An 18,625-nucleotide genomic window follows, 5' to 3' on the forward strand; every position below is an offset into this window, starting at 1 on the left:
TGAGAGTAAGGGAGTGACCAGAGTGCATTATATACATGTATTAATGTTTAAAAGCTGCCAAACTACAAAAGTCTCCATGTTATACTTGAACTTAGTAAGTAATCAGTTCTGACTACCAAATAAGGTCTGGGGAAATTCTGGTCATAAAGCGATCACACTCTTAACAGTATTTTCTCAACTAAAATAAACGGGGGAAGTATTGTCATTTCTCCAGGTTGACGCCCTTCAGTACCACTAAATAACTACATCCCAATTTTCAGTTCGTCACCTTCTTTCCAGACAGCCAGGGCTGAGCCTGCAGTACAAGGGAACTTTCTCCGTTTAGTCTGCTGCTTTCAACGGAGTAGAGTGTAGTCCAGTACAGATAGCCGCCGACGGAATCCACGGCCATGTCATTCACCAACAGCTTCACGTGAGTCACAATGTCTGTGTGTCCCGTCAACACGGACTGCCTTTGAATCTGCAAGACAGTGTCGCCAGGCAATCACTTTCAAATGGCATCATTATTTCTGACTGGTGTGACTCAACCGTTAGTAAGTCCTCTCACTCTTTTGTATGTTCATCTACTCATTCAACCACAGATATTTATTTATCAGTGCTCTGTGGTTGCCGGGTCGTGGGCTAAGCCCTGGGAAATGATAACAGACATGGCAACTGTCTCCATAGACCGCCTCCTTTTCACATCTAAGAGAAGAGTGTTGAGTTAAAGCACTCAGCACTTCTAATTATATATTCAATCCGAGTACCTTCTTATTTTTTTTTTTCAGAGCCTCTCTAGGTAGCCATGGTTGGCCTAGATCTCTCGTCAGACTGGCCTTGAACTCGGAAATCCGTCTAGCTCTGGGATGGCAGCTGGGATGGGATGAAAAGTATGTACTGCCATGCTCGGTGACATTCTTAGTGTTTGACTGAGGGCTGGGAATGTAGCTCAATGGAAGAGCATAGCCTAGCATGTGCAAGACTCTCTTCATCCCCATGACCACCAAAAAGAAGAGAATTGTCTTAGACTGAAAGGGATATGCAAGTCTTTATAGAAGATGAGCTTTCTCCTTGCTCCTTTTTCACTACATATTGTCCTAATTTTAATTCTTACAATTATTGAGTACCTGCTTTATGACAGGCACTGTACTTTTTTTTTTTTAAGATATCAGTTCCATGGCTGGAGAAATAGCTCTATGTCATGCAAGTCACTGATGTGGGCAGGCATTGGTTTGGAGCACCCACAGTGCCAGGCTCTGACTTACCACATATGTCTTCCCAGCCCAGTAGAGAAAGTGGCCCAGCCACTCAAAGGCCAAAGCACCAGCTCCTGCAATGCTGGGTATGTGAAAATTCTCTGAGATATCCATCCCACTCAGTGGGCGCACGTAGACGTTGCCTTTTGTGTCGCTGTAGTACAGGCTGTTGTTATACCAATCCATATCTCAAAACAAAGACAGACAAACAGCACCTGTCGTCATGTGTGCTAATAGAAGTGGAATGAATCAATCACACTGATGCCCGTAACGTGTAGTGTGGACATAGCTCTTCATAAGAACTTAAGGGTCTGCCGGGCACATTTCAGAATGCTTGTGTTGGTGCAGGCCTTTAATTCCTGTCCTTGGGAGACAGAGTGTTGGATGTGTGCATATTTGAGGCCAGACTGATCTATATAGTAAGCTCCAAGCCAACCAGGCCTTTATAAAGCCTGTCTCTCACACACTACAAAGAATATTTCAGGAAAAAATAAGCCCCAAATCTTGCTGGGGGTGGTGGCACACACCTATAATCCCAGCACTCCGAGAGGCAGAGGCACATGGATTTTTCTGTGAGTTCCAGGCCAGTTTGGTTTACAAAATGAGTCCAGGACAGCCAGGGCTACACAGAGAAACCCTGTCTCAGAAACAAACAAACAAACAAACAAACAAGCCCCAAATCCCATTGTCCAAGGTGTTTAGCTCCTGAAACAGCAATGGCAAATACAATTACCATTTTCTTAGATTCCAGGAGATTATCTAGTCTGTCTGAGGCCTCAAAGATCAAAGAGAGAGAGCCACGCTTCCAAACAGCTCCAAGTCATGCTCTTTCCACTAGCGTCACACTGACCTTCCCAGCCCAGCTCCCCTGTTGGGAGCAAAGGCTATTGGGGCTTACAGGCCAAGTCACAATATAACCTCGGAATCTCTCCTCGTCAACCATTCTTCCCAGAACTGTCTAAAATGCTACACAGCAGTTCTCCTTATGTCAAAGGCACAGTAAATCATCTAAAAAAAGCTGCCATAGCAGAACAAGACAGGCTGCTATTTTGGGGCAATACTGATAAATTAAAACTCATGGGCATCCATGAAGCCCTTCTGCAGCAGACACAATAAATAATCTCCAGTTTTTGTGTAATAAAATCATTCCTACCTAAGAGCTGACACTTTCACAGCCGTGCTGGCAAATCTTTCCCTTTGTAGTTGCCCTGGCAGCCAGAACTCAGGGTTGTCCCTTTGCTGAGTCACCTGGCAAGACACCTAAGCAGGAACCTACACCTGGGTCAGAGAGAGTATCTACCTGACACGTTTCCTATGTCAGAGGATAGGAACTCTCCTGGGCCAAAACTACCAAGTGGTTTGCTCCAAAGCCCGTCTTCTTTCACGGCCATGATGAATGGTGGCTCAGTAGCTATATGGCAAAATAAAAAGAAAGTAACAAGAAATATCACACAAAGCATACTTTTTTTTAAAAAAGGCAGGGTCTCACTATGAAGCCCTAGATGGCCTAGAACAGTCTATGTAGACCGGCCTGGTGTCAGACTCATAGAGATCTGCTTGCCTCTGCTTCCCAAGTGCTATGATTAGAGCCATGTGCCAACAGCACCCAATTATAGCATGCTTTCATTAAAGTAAAATATCTACATTTTGAAGAATATTATCGACTAATGTAAGTAATTGCATGTGCTTAGTAGAACCGTCTATCCTGTTAAATATTATTCTGATTTTTACATAAATATTTCAATGTGAATATGAAAAGGGAAGCGTAAGCATGCTGTCTCTGTAGCTGTGTCCAGCAGTGCCTTGCGAGACACTCGTGGTCATGCCCTTGTCTTTCACCAGAGCCACGCTCACTACCCACAGCTGCCTTTTTCTGTGAACCCGTTCAAAGAATCCAGCAGCAGCTGTGATAATGACTGTGTAAGGGATGGTACTGTCCTTCCATTTCCTTCAGCCAAGATGGCAAAACTCAGTGTAACCCACAGACCCCTCAGCTTCTCCAAGACCATCCAAGACCTTCACAGGTAAGGAATGCTGTGATGTAATAAACTAAGAAAACCAAGAAGATCTATTCTTCAAATGGATCTTGAGGTGCAAAGGTATCAAGGTACGAAACACAAATATCCGTGGTGATTTATTTGATTCCCTGATCCTAGATTAAAACCACCGTCGATAGGTCAGCACAGCACTTCCTTGTCTCTTTAGAACATCTGAAGCAGGAAATTATAAAGGACACTTGGGCTAAGCCCCTTCTTGTTAGCATCCCTCCCTAGAGCATAGCCCGTTCTCACCTGGTACGAGGGTGGTACCCACTGAGGGCTCCGACCAGGGGCCTGGGCCTTTAGGAGAACTTGCTCTCACAGAAACCGTATACTTTGTGGCACTCTGCAGCTCCTGTACGCTGAGCATGGTCCCGCTTATGTTAGAGAAAACTTGAGTGACTTCAGGAAGGTCTTGGGAGGACACTCTTACCTCATAAGTCCAGTTCTGCCAGGCGGAAGGACCTAAAGAATCAGATAATGTCATTGACCGAGAAGACACCCCGAGGACAGACCAAGGAAATCCTCAAAAACTTGATCATCTCAGCTGAAGAGTAGTTACTAGTCATGTGTATCCTACTCCCGGGGTCGGTGTGACAGTAAGGTGAGGGCGAGGGCACTACCCATTCCTCTACTGCCATTCACTTAGTTCTATTAAAGGGGACAGTATTTCCAAAAAGCAAGGCTGTTAGAGTGTACTTTTTTTGGTGGGGTTTTTTTTTTTTTTTTGCTGTTGTTGTTGTTGTTGTTGCTGTTGTTGATTTGGTTTTTCAAGACAGAGTCTCTCTGTGTAGCATTAGCTGTCTTGGACTCACTTTGTAGACCAGGCTGGCCTCGAACTCAATAGCAATCTGCCTGCCTCTGCCTCCTGAGTGCTGGGATTAAAGGCGTGTGTCACCACGCCTGGCATGATGCGTATACTTTTTAAATTTTATTTTATTTATTGCATATGAGTGCTTTATCTGCAGAAGAGGGCACCAGATCTCATTATAGGTGGTGTGAGCCACCATGTGCTTGCGACAAGCAGACGGTGCTCTTAAGCACTGAGTCACCTCTCCAGCCCCCTGGAGTGTAATTTTTTTTTTTTGGTTTGGGGTTTTGGTTTTTCAAGACACAGTCCCTCTGTGTTAGCCTTGGCTGTCGTGGACTCGCTTTGTAGACCAGGCTGGCCTTCAACTCACAGCAACCCACCTGTCTCTGCCTCCCGAGTGCTGGGATTAAAGGCATGTGCCACCACGCCTAGCGAGTGTACTTTTTTTAAAAAAAATAATAATTTATTTTTGTATTGCATTGTATGTCTGTGGGTGTCAGGTTTTGGAGTTACAGACAGTTGTGAGCAGCCATGCGGGTGCTGGGAATTGAACCCGGGTCCTCCAGAACAGCCAGTGCTCCCAACCACTGAGCCATCTCTCCAGCTCCCTAAAGTATACTTTTAAAAGCATCTTTGAGTTGAGATTTCACCATGTATCCCTGGATAGCCTCGAATTTAAACTCTCCTGGCCTCAACCGCTCAAGTGCTAAGATTATAAGTATGTGCCGCCACGCCCACCTAGAAGCGTCATTCGTTCTATACGGTAGACTCTTATCCATTAGAAAGGTTTCCTATCACACTACCCCACATAACCACACTCTTAATATAAAAGAAAAAAATGGCCCTTTCCGTCTCCGGCCACCATAGGGAGAGGAGCCACAAGCATGTCTGCACATCTGCAATGGATAGTCACTCAGACCTGTTCCAGTTTCCTAATCATGAGGAACAAGTAAGCCGGGTGGGGTGGGCCATCCCTTTAACCCAAGCACTCGGGAGGCAGGGGCAGCGGGGCAGGTGAATCTCTGTTCAAAGCCAGCCTAGTCTACAAAGGGAGTCCAGAACAGCCAGGGCTGTCTCCTCATGTATCCCAGGCTTATCCCCAAACTTCCTACATAGCAGAGGATGACCTTGAACTTGTAATCTTCCTACCTCTACCTCCTGAGTGCTGCGATTGCAGGTGTGCACCACCACGTCCAGTTTATGCATTGCTGGGGATTGAACTCAGGGCGTGGTACATGCTAGGAAAGCACTTGATCAACCGAGCTACACCTCCAGCCCTCATTTCCAGCCCATTTGGGGGTCTATGTAGCAAATAGGCATAATAAGTTTGTCATAAAGTAAAAAAGTAGCAAACTGTACTAAACAGTTCTGCCTGATGGATCAGAGGCTGGCAAACGGTCCACAGGGCAAAGCTGCCCAGTGCCTGGTTCTGTCAGGAAGGTTATATTCAGACACAGCTTCAGTGACCCATTTATGGATGGTCCGTAGCTGCTTCCAGCAACACTGTTAAGTGGTGGCAACAGTGACCATCTGTCCACAAAGCTGAAATGGTTTACCCTTTGTGGTGATCTGAATGAAAACGGTCCCATAGGCTCACAGGGAGGTGTGGCCTTGTTGGGGAAAGTGTGTCACTGGTGGGGGGCTGGAGCTTTGAGGTCTCAGGAGCTCAAGGAAGGCCTAGTGGCTCACTGTCTCTTCCTGCTGGCTGCCAAGACAGATACAGAACTCTTAGCTCCTTCTCCAGCACCATGTCCGCCTGCATGCCGCCATGATGATAATGGACTAAACCTCTGAACTATGAGCCAGGTTCAACTAAATGTCACTCGCTATGGCCATGGTGTCTCATCACAGGAAGAAACCCCTAACAAAGGCATCCTTCTTTTACAAAAAAAGCTCTAGTGACCAAGCTTCCTACCACATGCATTCTATCCACAGATGGAAAGCCAAGTTCAGAAAGCTTCAGGGAATGGCTAAAATTCATGCAAGCCCCGAGCCCAAGTGTGTTATACTCCTGGCTAGTCACCATTCAGACTAGAAAGTCGGTATATCTCATAATATATGTCCAAAGCTATTCATAATATATGTCCAAAAATGGCTGGGCTATTCAGTTGGGGTCTGCTCCTACCACTACTTAACAAGGCTAATCGTAATAAACACAAGGTAAGAATCCAGACACTATTTGAGCTAAGTGGGCACAAGCTCTGACTAAAGAGTAGACTCGGGCTCTCCAAAGATGAATCCCTATGCTGAGCCGTTGTAGCCTCTCTCCCTTCCAGCTGGCCAGTAGTCACCCCGAGGACAGCACACTCACTGGCTCCTATGGCGAGAGCAGGAGGCTTCCACTGAATAAGCGCCTCCCGGGAACCAAAGAGCACTGAGAGCTCCTGTGGAGGGCCTGGCAGAGGGTACGACTGGACGGATGAGCCAAAGATGACCAAGTTACCAAACCCAAATTCTTCTATGTGACTCAGGTCACATCCCACGATGAACTCATTGAAGGACTGGGAGTCCTGCCGGAAAATGGCCTTGCCATCTGTGATGAGAAAGTCATTGTTCTCGCAAGCAAAGCTCTTCACGTCCCTGAGGGGGACCCAAGGCAGGACCCGATGGAAAGCCGAGCCGTCCAGGAATGTTGACATGAAGAGTTGTGTGGTGGCATTGAAGTAAATGATTCGCTTGGACTGCGGCTTGACCGCAAAGGCCTCCAATGCGCCACTCTCCACAATACGCACAGCCTTGGCGTCCCTGCCAGATGGCAAAGGGAGATTGGCTCTGTAAATACCATCTCTCAGGAGATAAAAGACGTACCTGACAGAGAGACAAGAGAAGTCTGATGTAATTCAGCACAAGGGCGGCTGTGTAACCTCCCGGGTTAATTGCTTTAGCCCGTTACACAATATCCCAAGACTTCCCAAGGTGCCCGGCGATAAAGATCAAAGCCGGAAATATGCCTCACTGATTACAGGTAGAAAGTAGAAGGCTGGAAACTCCATCCTGTGTTATGACGCTTGGTCTTTTAATGTTTATAGGGAACTTTTTGAGGAATCGGAGTTAAGACTAAAACATATTTTAAGGATTTCAGAGGTAAGCATATTATGTGAAAATCAAGTAGTTAGGGCTGTAGAGATGGTCAAGTGAGTGAAGTACTTGCCAGGTAAGCAGAAAGATCTGAGTGTGGATCCCTGAGCCCACGTGAAGCCAACCACAGCTGCGCACATCTGTAAATCTAGTGGTAGTGGGGATGCAAATCCTGGAGGCTGGTTGGCAAGCAAGTCTATCAGAAAATGCTAAACTGTGGGTTCAGTGAGAAACTCTGTCCCAATAAACAGAGTGTGATAGGGAAGGACACCCAGCTTGTCCTCTAGTCACCATGTGTGCACAGATGAGTGTGCATGTGTGTGTGCGCGTGCACACACACACACACACACACACACACACACACACACGAGTTTCTAAATGTGTTTCCTCTATAATATCCAAATTCTTTTTTTTTTCTTAAGATAAGGTTTCTCTGTATAGCCTTGGCTGTCCTGGACTCACTCTGTAGACTAGGTTGGCCTCAACCTCAAACTCACACTGATCCTCCTGCCTCTGCCTCCCAGAGTGCTGTGATTACAGGCATGCACCACCACGCCCAGCTTCGAACTTCTTAAGTCAAATTATGTCAATAAATTTTTCTCATGCATTGAGAATGATAAACAGAAGAAGCAAACCGTTTAAGCCACTTGTATTTTGCTACAATTAACAGAACTACTTTGTATCTGACGTCATCTAAACTTTTAAAAAATATATCTGTCTATAAGTGAAACAGGCAAATATAAATGTTTCATTTTGTAAACCAGGAAGAAATAGCCACCAGGTGACCAAAAATGCTGAGCAGGACCACCTAACTATCAGAGAAAGGAAGCCAATAGAATAATTAAAGGTGCACGTCCAAGGGGCTGAAGAGGTGTCTCAGTGGGTAAGAGCACTTTCTGCTCTTCCAGAAGGCAGGAATTCTCTTCCCAGCACCTCTATCAGACAACTCAACAGCCTGTAACTCCAAGAGACTTCAGGCCTCTGACCTCTGAAGGCACCTGTACTCACATGCAAACACATGTACACACATAAAAATAAAACATGTTTTGAAGATGTATGCATAGCCTATGTAGAATCTAGCCTTATAGCAATGAGCAGGGAATATTTTAACACAGAAAAAAGAAAACACACGGTTCAATATTTTACCAACAATCAAACATCAAAGTAAAAATTTAGCTGGAGAGATGGCTCAGCAGTTAAGAACGACTTACTGCTGTTCCAGAGGACCTGAGTTCGATTCCTAGCACCGACATGGTAGCTCACAATCCAGGGGACCTGATACTTTCTTCTGGCCTCCTCAGAAGCCAGGCATATAATTGATGCACAGACATATAGGTGAATAAAAAACTCATACATAGAAAATAAATAAATTTTTTTAAAGATTTAGCTAGGCGTGGTGGCACATACCTGCATTCCCAGCGCTTGTCTCAAAAAATAAAATAAAATAAAACAAACATAAATAAATCTAATTGGTATAAAAAAGCATTAATTATCTGGACATGGTGGTACATGCCTTTAATCCCAGCACTCAGGGAGGCAGAGGCAGGCAGATCTCTGTGAGTTCGAGGCCAGCCTGGTCTACAAAGTGAGTCCAGGACATCCAAAGCTGAGGAACCTTGGGGGGGCAGGCAGTGCACTAACTTATAGCTGATTTCGAATTTGTGATCATGAAAATAGATGCTCATGAGCATTATTACATTCCAACTTGCATCGCCACTGTTAGGCCATTTTTTTTCTTGTCATTACTCAGTCCACTCTCATGCCTCTTGAGCTGCCCAAATCTTTATAACTGTGCCCACATTCCAGCCTAAGGTAAAAACCTCAAGACACAAACTCACTTTGAGATAGGAATCTGTGCTGTTTGCCTCCAGGGAGAGTGGCAACGCGCAACAGGAAGGACGCTCGATTGTCTAGTCTACCAAGTCCAACATCACTAAAAGCACTTGGTATATGTAAAAGAAAAACTGTCGGATAGCAGGCTACCAAGAAGAGACTTGATACCCTATGAGCATATACAGGGGGAGGAGGTCCCCCTTAGGAACAGTCATAGGAGAGGGGAGTAAGGGGAAAATGGGAGGGAGGGAAGAATGGGAGGATACAAGGGATGGGATAACCATATAGATGTAGTATGAATAAATTAATAAAAAATAAAAATAAATAAATAAAAGAAAAACTGTCTGGGTTAATGAAACATAATCCTCGAATTGTAGCAGGGAGGAAAACAGAGCTTCAACCCTGATACTAGGTGACAAAGAAAGAGGAGAAAGGGGATGAAACAAAGAACACGGACAGAAGCAGGAAGGGGAACGCGAGGGACGGGGTGAAGGGAAGGGTCAAAGTCATATCACGTTGAAATTTCTTGAGGGCATGACGCAATGGGGCAAAAATAGCCACAGGAAGGAAAACATTGTGAACTACAGGACAGCCACAAGCCTCTGCGCACATCAAGTGTCCTTAAGGGCACAAACTTGCTGAAAGGTGTATTATTTTACAGAAATTTCCTGTCAAGGCAAAGGTGACCAGGAGGCAGGGCCTGACGCCGAGGGTCCTATCCTGGTTCATTGCTAAGCAGCTTGGATGGTCAGTGGATCAACTTGTCTTCCAACTTCCCCCCAGGTGGGGCCAGATATCCATGAGCTTGAGACCAGCCTCATCTATACAGTGATACCAGCCCAGCCGGGGCTATATTGAGAACCTGTCTCAGAAATATACATATTAGAGAACATCTACAAGCCAGGCGTGGTGGCGCACACCTTTAATCCCAGCACTCGCAGGTGGAATGCTGTGAGTTCGAGGCCAGCCTGGTCTACAAAGAGAGTATATAGGACAGCCAAGGCTACACAGAGAAACCCTATCTCGAAAAACCAAAAAGAAAAAAACAATAAATAAATAAATAAATAAATAAATAAAATTTACAAAGTCCACAGGACTTATCCTATATTACAGGGTTTGGGGTTGTTTGGTCATTTGTTTTACTTTATTTTTTTTTTAATTTTATTTTTTTTTAATTTTATTTTTTTACTTTTTTTTTTACTTTATTAATTTATTCTTGTTACATCTCAATGGTTATCCCATCCCTTGTATCCTCCCATTCTTCCCTCCCTCCCATTTCCCCCTTATTCCCCTTCCCTATGACCGTTCCTGAGGGGGATTACCTCCCCCTGTAAATGTTCATAGGGTATCAAGTCTCTTCTTGGTAACCTGCTGTCCTTCCTCTGAGTGCCACCAGGTCTCCCCCTCCAGGGGACATGGTCAAAGGTGAGGCACCAGAGTATGTGAGAAAGTAATATCCCACTCTCCACTCTACTGTGGAGAGTGTTCTGTCCATTGTCTAGATCTGGGTAGGGGTTTAAGGTTTACCGCCTGTATTGTCCTTGGCTGGTGCCTTAGTTTGAGCGGGACCCCTGGGCCCAAATCTGCCTATCATAATGTTCTACTTGTAGGCTTCTAGGACCCTCTGGATCCTTCTACTTTACCATTCTCCCATGCTTCTCTCATCTAGAGTCCCACTAGAATGTCCTCCCCTCTGTCTCAGTTTCCTGGTAAGTGAAGGCTTTTACTTTATAAACCTATAACTTGGGTTAGGGATGTGCCTCACTTAGTAAGTTGCTTGCCTAGCATGCATGATATAAAACTAGGCATCACAGCACACATATGTAATCCCAGAACTTGGGAGATGCAGGCAGAAGAATCAGAAGTTCAAGGTCATCCTCATTTACTTAGTGAGAGTGAGACTAGTCTGGGCTCAAAAAAAATTCTATAACTCAGGAATTTAAACCTAAGGAGAAAATAAATTTCTGGGGCTAGAGAGATTGCTTGGTGAGTAAGGGTGCTTTCTGCACAAAGCCCTTTATTTGAATAGTCAGAATCCACATAAAGCCCAGTGCAAGGGCACCAAAATGCTGCTAAAGCAAGACAGGAGGGAGAGTCTTGAAAAAAATCTCTGGAAGCTCACAGGCCAGCTGATAAATAGAGAACAGAATACTCTTCTTAAAACGCACTGTAGAGGGTGAGGACTAACACAGGAGATTGCCCTGTGACTCCACACATGTGGCCTCTAACTTCTACATGCTTGCTGTGGCATGCACGCATCACATGTATACACACACACACACACACACACACACACACACACACACACAACACATACACAAAAAAAAGTTTTTTAAGTCTCTAAAGAGAAAAAACAAAAAAAAGAAAAATGTTTAAAGAATATGAATAGGAAAACTTGATTTTAAATCACAGTGAGCAATCTTTTTCTAAGAATATCAGTGTAAGAAAAAGCTATCTGGTCCTCAACCCCATCAAAGACCTGAGAAGGAATAAAACTAATTACCTGAGTAAACAGGAAGATCAGGTTAACAGCTTCCAAAGTGGAAAAAAAAATAACAGAGACAGTTTGCTGCCTGAACAGTCACCCAAAACTCTCTATAACACTGGAGCATCATCTTCATCCTTCTGGCCCAGTATATATGACAGACATATTTGTGAAGCAGGAACTATTGATTTACATTCAGAATTTTAGACTCACCAAGATAAGAAAAAAAAAGATGTTTTCTTCAAGGTTGCCAAATCAAATAGCCAAAACACTATGAATGTGACATTAATATAATTCCTGATTGTTCTTCTTGCTGTATGTAGTTTATTTTATATATGTGTAATAATATAAATGTATATATAAAAAATTTAAAAATATTTTAAAAAGTAGTGTCAAGTCTTGGACTAGAATCATGGTCCCAAGGTCTCTAGCAAAAGGTCATTTCTGTGGAAAGAGGAAGCAATCAAATCTGAAAGCAATTTTAAATAAATTAACCTGAAATGGCATTCTCAGATGGATTCGTTGGGTTACAGTGTTGCACACACAAGAGGTTTTTGCAATCACAGAGGTTTTTGCCAATGGAAGGGAACCCACTTGTACAAGGGTAACACTTACCCATTGTAGGAATCAACCACAACTTTCTGAGGTGCACTAATAGAGATTGGTGTAACTTCCTCAAAATTTGAGCAACTCTCTAAGTCACAGACATATACCTAGAAAACAAAAAATATACCAAGGGGATCAAGGTCTGCATGCATTCATCTTAGCCACCAAGTATTTCCTGAGCAGTTCAGTACTTGAAATTGTGACAATCACCATGAACATTACAATTTCAAAAAAAAAACAAAACAAAACGGTATTTAAAGGGTAATTTAATTGGTACACAGGTATAATCCTAGAGGCGAGGAAGTGAAAGCAGGAAGATCCTGGATAACAAGCCAGCCTGGGCTAAACAGAAAACTCAATATGAAAAAGAAAACAAACAAACAAAGAAACAAACATGACAGTTTTACCCAGTGATAGCAAGCAGATAAATTATCATTAATAAAAGCTTGCAACCATGAAAAACCACAAATACCGATGACTTCATTGCAGATCAGAGCTAGGTCACACCAGGTTAAAGCAAGGCCTTTTTTTAAACCAGGTCCACGATTGATCCCCAACCTAGTACCTGAAGTGAGTAGCCTGTGAGATGAAACTGGTTTACCGGCAAACCTACTGGTTAGTATCGATAACGAGTTACATTCACCCACACTAACCAGTTTAGCCATGATGAAGTACAGCCTCTGGTAAAGCCAGTCTACGGAGATGGAAGAGATTAGACCCGAGCCTCGGTAAAAAACTCTCAGGTCAGACGCATCAGACACGTTGGCTGCTGCCTTCATCCATATGACAGTTCCTTCTGAGAAATAAACCACTTGCTGCTGGGCACTCACTGATATTCCTGCAAGAGCCAAGCAAGTACATGCATCTGGTTAAACGTCCCCAGGGACAGAAAAGCTTAGACTGAAGCCAATTTCCCTTTAATGTTTGCTGAAGTCAAATGAAAGGTCTTAGATTTTAAAAGTATTCTTCTAAATTATTCTAGTGCATATAACTTACACATGCAAATATGTTGGGTACTTTCATAATGTACATAAAATGCTAGAAGAATTTAGAATAAAATAGTCCACAAATATTCAAGACAGTAAATTCTAGAAATGTTGAAAAACTTGGCAGTAGAGTGGGCTCAATGTGGGGTTGCTCGCTTTGCGCTGAGAAGCCTCAGACATGTTTAAGCTGCAGCCCCAAACGCAAAAGCAGTTTTGATTATTTTTTCATTATTTGAGTTTTATAAATGTCTTTTGATCAAATCCATCTCCCACTCTCTTCCCCTCCAATTCTCCCTCTATCCCCACCGCTATTCCCTTCTAATTTCATTGTATCCTCTTTTTTTCAAGCCCTCTGGGTTCACACAGTGCACGGTTATGGGCCATCCTGGGATATGGGTACCTCTCACGACAGAGCACCAACCCCCCGCCTCCCAGCACCCATCAGTTGTCAACAGCTCCTCGGTCAGATACAGGAGTTCTTTAACCCTCCCCGATCCATGCTGGGGTTTGGCGTGGCTTTGATCTTGCGCATTTGGTCACAGCTACTGTGAGTTCACGTGTACAGCTTCTTTGTCATATACAGAAAATAGTTTGATTACAGTCCCTTGACGGTGTGCAACGCGCTACGAAAGCTACCCAGCAGAAAGGATGAAACTTCCAGGTCAGTACCAATTCTGACGTCTCCGGGTTCTCCAAGTATGGGTGTCTTCAGAAACCACATATTCCATCAAGCTGTGGAGGGTAACGCGGAGCATTGGCAATATTCTGTTATGTCTCAGGGATCTCTGGGATCTCAGTGATCAGCAACTCCAGAAACAGGTAAACCGTACCTAGCCCTGGGATCCAAGAGCAACTTTTTTTTTTTTCAGGGTTTTCGAGACATGGTTTCTCTGTGTAGCCTTGGCTGTCCTAGACCCGCTTTGTAGACCAGACGGGTCTTGAACTCACAGAGATCCACCTACTTTTGCCTCCCGAGGGCTGGGATTAAAGACTTGCACCACCATACCCGGCTCCAAGAGCAACTTTTAATATTCTTCTATTCTGGAAGTTTCTTCCAGAAATTCCAAATGTTTCCTTTTACAGTGAAGACACAGGATTCCGTTAGACTTACCTGTAATATTATGATGTATAGTATCTGACCAAAGGCAACGTGCTTCCTCTACTAAGTACTTTAAAGATCTCTTTCTTAGAGAAGTTTTTCTGGATAAAAAGAGCCACTGCTCTTCTTCCTGAACTGAAAAACATGATTTATAGGCAGACTGACCAATTGTACACAAACCAGTAAAAAGTTTAGTACCTCAACACAAGGGAGATTGTACATTTTCTTTTTCTCTTTCTTTTTCTTTTTCTTTTAACAACTGACTAACCTTTCTGGAGTTACTTAGAGGAATCCTATCTGTAGCATAATCTCCATAAATCCATAAATATGATTCTAATCATGTAGGACTATGTAATCATATATGTGCCATATTATACCATCTTTTTTACACATAAGTTATTTATTTTTTCTTTTATGTCCATTGGTGGTTTGACTGCACGAATGGCTGCATGACGGTGTCAGATTCCCTGGAACAGAAGTTACAGACAGTTGTGAGCTACCATGTAGGTGCCAGGAATTGAACCTGGGTCCACTGGAAAAACAGCCAAGTATTCTTAACTTCTGAGCCATCTCTCCAGCCTGTATTATACGATCTTAATATCCTTGTTCCAATAGAAGTTAAATCATGAGCCACAGTCAGGGTAATTTTCTTAGTAGATATAATCCAGGCTCAATCGAAATGGACTGTTACATAACACAAGCTGTGTGGCAGGTGTTGCCTTCAGCTTCTCCCTCCCCCCACCTTTTTGTTTGTTTGTTTGTTTTTGTTTTTTGAGACAAGGTGTCTCTGTGTAGCCTTGGTTGTCCTAGACTCATTTGTAGACCAGGCTGGCCTCAAACTCACAAAGATCCACCTGCCTCTGCCTCCCACGTACTGGAATTAAAGGCCTATACTACCACGCCCAGCTAATTTTTCCTCTTTTCAAGCAGAAGAAAGGTTTTTAAATAATATTTGAAGGCTATGGAACACTGCTTGCTGTCCTGTTAAATTGGAAACTTTGGCACATGCCTTTAATCCCAGCACATGGGAGGCAGAGGCAGGTGGATCTCTGTGAGTTCAAACCCAGCCTGGTTTACAAAAGCGAGTCCAGGAACGCCAGGACTGTTACACAGAGAAACTCTGTCTTGAAAAACCTAAAAAATAAAAATAAATAAATAAATTGGAAACTGACGTAAGGCCCATGGATGGTAGACACTTTCAGAACAATTAATAAATGGAAAGCAATAATCACTCAGTAACCTTAAGACTGCTCTATATTTAACTTGTCCCCTGGACACGCTTTGTGCCTGACACGTATACCTCTCTTTTCCTAGAGTCTAGCAACAGCTAAAAATATGGGCCAATGACACATGACACCCAATATGACTGGCATAGTTGAATGTAGGTTGGAGTACGGGTAGTCAAGTCAGCAGATGGACTTCTGGGGAAAGTAGAAAACAGACTAGAGGAATTTTGAGTCCTTGAGTTAGTCAAGACATAATTTATTTCTCTCAAAAAAAAAAATTCTAGTACTTCTTCGAAAGCCTTTGCTCCTATAAGTCCTGGTAGTCTTCAGCCTCTCAAGGTAATTGTCTACAACAACCAAAAAGGAGTACTTACAGAAAATAAGACAAATCCACAAACTGAATTGTCAGAAAGCTAATATTTAAATTGTTAATGTTCATATATGTTTAAAAACATTAAGGCAGACTGGGAAAATGTCTGATGTAACAATACACATGTAAATGTACGTAACTCCTAAATCTGTAAATGCCAATTGGTGACTTAAACTAAAACCAACAATTTGTTTGAAGCCATATTTTTTAAAATGCTTAAGTTTTTTGGTTTTTGGTTTGGTTTGGTTTGGTTTGGTTTGGTTTTTTTTTTTTTTTCTGAGACAGCCTTGGCTGTCCTGTACTCACTTTGTAGACCAGGCTGGCCTCAAACTCACAGTGATCCACCTGCCTCTGCCTCCCCAGTGCTGGGATTAAAGGTGTGCGCCACCACACCCAGCTCATTCTATTTTTTTTTAATCCAAAAATTCTAATATCAACTGACTGTCTAGCCTTCTATTTGTCAAATATATAAAATGACTTAAAACTGAAACTTATCAGCTACCAAAAAAAAAAAGAGTAGGCATGAAGATAAGGGATCTTGAGGTCAACCAGATGATCACTGAACTCTGACGTTTACCCCAGTCAATCTTTATTTCTATGTAACAAAAGGGAGAAGCCTAGACCATACCTGCTGGGGATGGAGTGGTAATTATAGATTCTGCTTCTGGCCCTTCACCAACTTCATTGACTGCTGCAATAGAAAACCTATTCCAAAAACAATTTGGAGAGATGTGTTTCACATGGCATGCTGTGAACATTGGATAAATATAGAAGCAATAAGAGATTCTATTTAAAGATCCTGTGGTAGTGCATAGATCTAGTTACTGAGTCACTGCTCAGCACCAAGATGACCATCAATCACATCGTTGTTTGCATTCCCCACAGAACAGTTCAGGGTCATTGAGGTCAAAAGCTGCACCCTGCTATCTGAATGACCTCCATTTCTCCCCTTGTTTAAAGAAGTCTTATTAAATGCCAGAGAAGCTAACAATAATAAAACAATCCACAGTGCTTAATAAAAAAAATACCACTAAAAGAATTCTACCCCTTTATTTTTTTATGTTTGATTAAATAAAAGAAATTACAACCATAGTATTTGTGTTGTTATTGTCTCATATTTACAAGGATCCCTTGATATATTTGAAATATTTTTTGCTTAGGACTGTGCGATCCATGCAAATTTGAGAAAGCTACAACTTCAACACATTAGAATGGAGTCAGTGGCAGGGCTCTAAATACACATAGCCAGATTTCTTAAATAATCATCATGCCAGCATCAGTGCTGGTGTTGTTTCTACTTTCCCTTTTAACTCTTACCTGTAGGTGGTGTTTGGAAGAGTAGAATAAAACTGGAAACTGGTTCTCTGTGTCCCTGAATCTAATTTTTGATTTTTACTGATCAGCCTTAAGTTATAACCCAGAATAGGGCCGCCTGGGAAATGGGGTGGAGCCCAGCTGACTTCCACAGTGTCCGGGCTTGAGCTTTCCGTGTTCACAATGAAGGGTGCAGTTTCTGGAACTGGGACAATGACACAAAGAAGGTTTAAAAAAGAAAGGCAGATTTCTGTGCTCTTAGACTAGGGAAAAATTTTTTAATTTTAAAGGTTGGTGGAAATAAGATCTTTTTATTAATACTGGAAATGTGACAGAGGGATGGGAGCTAGAATTTTTGATCTATAATTCTTGGTCTCTAAATCATACCAGCTAAATACTGAGCTATACCAAGACTCTTACATTTTCCTTGCATTTCCTAGTTTTGACTTACCAAAGAATACAATATAAAACTATAAATTAATTAATTAATTAATTAAAAATAACACAATATTGGAGACTCAAGTAGGATCTATATTCTAGACAAAGAGCTGTCAAAAACCTCTGGGGACGTAAGTGAAGAGCGGAAGGGAAGCACACTAGAAGAAGAAAAGGCACAAAAGAGAGTCAGTGGTTAACACAAGATGACCAAGGCAAGTCACGGGGCTTTTCGCTCTGTGAGCCCAACTGGTTCCATAGGAAGATGTGGCTTCAGATAAATAGGAATTGGAATGATCTACCTCACATGTACTACTATCTACCCTGGCAATCCAGGTAATGCCTTCTTTACAGCTTTCCCTGGCTGACCACCTCAGCCACACCCCAGCCTTGCCATGGATGAGGGGAGCATGAATTAAATGATTAATCATTTACTCACAGACTCTGTATGCTACCAGCAGAGAGACCAACAAATGATTCGCCAGCCCAGATTCCATCCATGTCTCTACCTGCTTAACATTCTTTAGCCCCATAAAATATTCTTATAATCTACTCTTCCTACAGAATGGTGTGTTTTGATATCTTCGCTCTTGAGTAGGCTTGCCTCCTTCTGAGCACTTCTGGCAAATGTTCTGCCCACCATTGGTGGACCAGAGGTAGCAGAAATGAGATAATGCATCCCTCACACTGGCTTGTCTCTAAACGGCCTTTGGTGAGTCTCATGGCCTTCCTCTAATACAGTCCCTCCCAAACTCTCAGACTAATCATTAACAAACACAAACATCTTTGTGTTTCTCCTTGCCTCCAGGTACTCAGTCACCTGTATGAAAAGGAGAACAAGAAAAGAAACTACCTCCCACTGAATTAGAATCAGGATGTCAATAGCAACTCATTAGGGTTAACACCCAGATATGATCTGCTCCACTTCAAGCAAGTTTTAAAACCACCTACACAGCAAGATATGATCATTATCCAAATGTCTCTCTCTCTCACACACACACACAATTTCCTCTTTAGAAAGTAATAATTTGTCTTATACACACTCCTCTTGGTTGAGGCTAGGGCTATCTCTGGAATAGGCTAAGGGAAAAAAGGCACTAACACCAAC

General features: G+C 42.9%; 1 protein-coding gene across 6 annotated transcripts in view; it reads right to left on the reverse strand.

The window, feature by feature from the left end:
- ROS1 (ROS proto-oncogene 1, receptor tyrosine kinase) overlaps positions 1 to 18,625 on the reverse strand; it is a 146,041-nt gene that overhangs the window by 75,538 nt on the left and 51,878 nt on the right. For 4 of the 6 annotated variants that reach the window (XM_084777297.1, XM_084777299.1, XM_084777298.1 and 1 more), the window contains 10 exons: positions 17,086 to 17,287; positions 16,397 to 16,473; positions 14,185 to 14,307; positions 12,741 to 12,925; positions 12,097 to 12,194; positions 6,397 to 6,893; positions 3,527 to 3,739; positions 2,536 to 2,646; positions 1,245 to 1,423; positions 269 to 460 (listed from right to left, as the gene is read on the reverse strand). In XM_084777297.1, coding sequence (XP_084633423.1) covers positions 269 to 460; positions 1,245 to 1,423; positions 2,536 to 2,646; positions 3,527 to 3,739; positions 6,397 to 6,893; positions 12,097 to 12,194; positions 12,741 to 12,925; positions 14,185 to 14,307; positions 16,397 to 16,473; positions 17,086 to 17,287 — 1,877 coding nt within the window. Of the gene's footprint in view, positions 1 to 268; positions 461 to 1,244; positions 1,424 to 2,535; positions 2,647 to 3,526; positions 3,740 to 6,396; positions 6,894 to 12,096; positions 12,195 to 12,740; positions 12,926 to 13,742; positions 13,806 to 14,184; positions 14,308 to 16,396; positions 16,474 to 17,085; positions 17,288 to 18,625 lie in introns of those variants that run through there. The other 2 variants (XM_084777300.1, XM_084777301.1) reach the window with 2 other exon arrangements.

Source organism: Acomys minous (genome assembly GCF_964271855.1).
Source record: "Acomys minous genome assembly, chromosome: 3".
In the NCBI taxonomy this organism is placed as follows: domain Eukaryota; kingdom Metazoa; phylum Chordata; class Mammalia; order Rodentia; family Muridae; genus Acomys; species Acomys minous.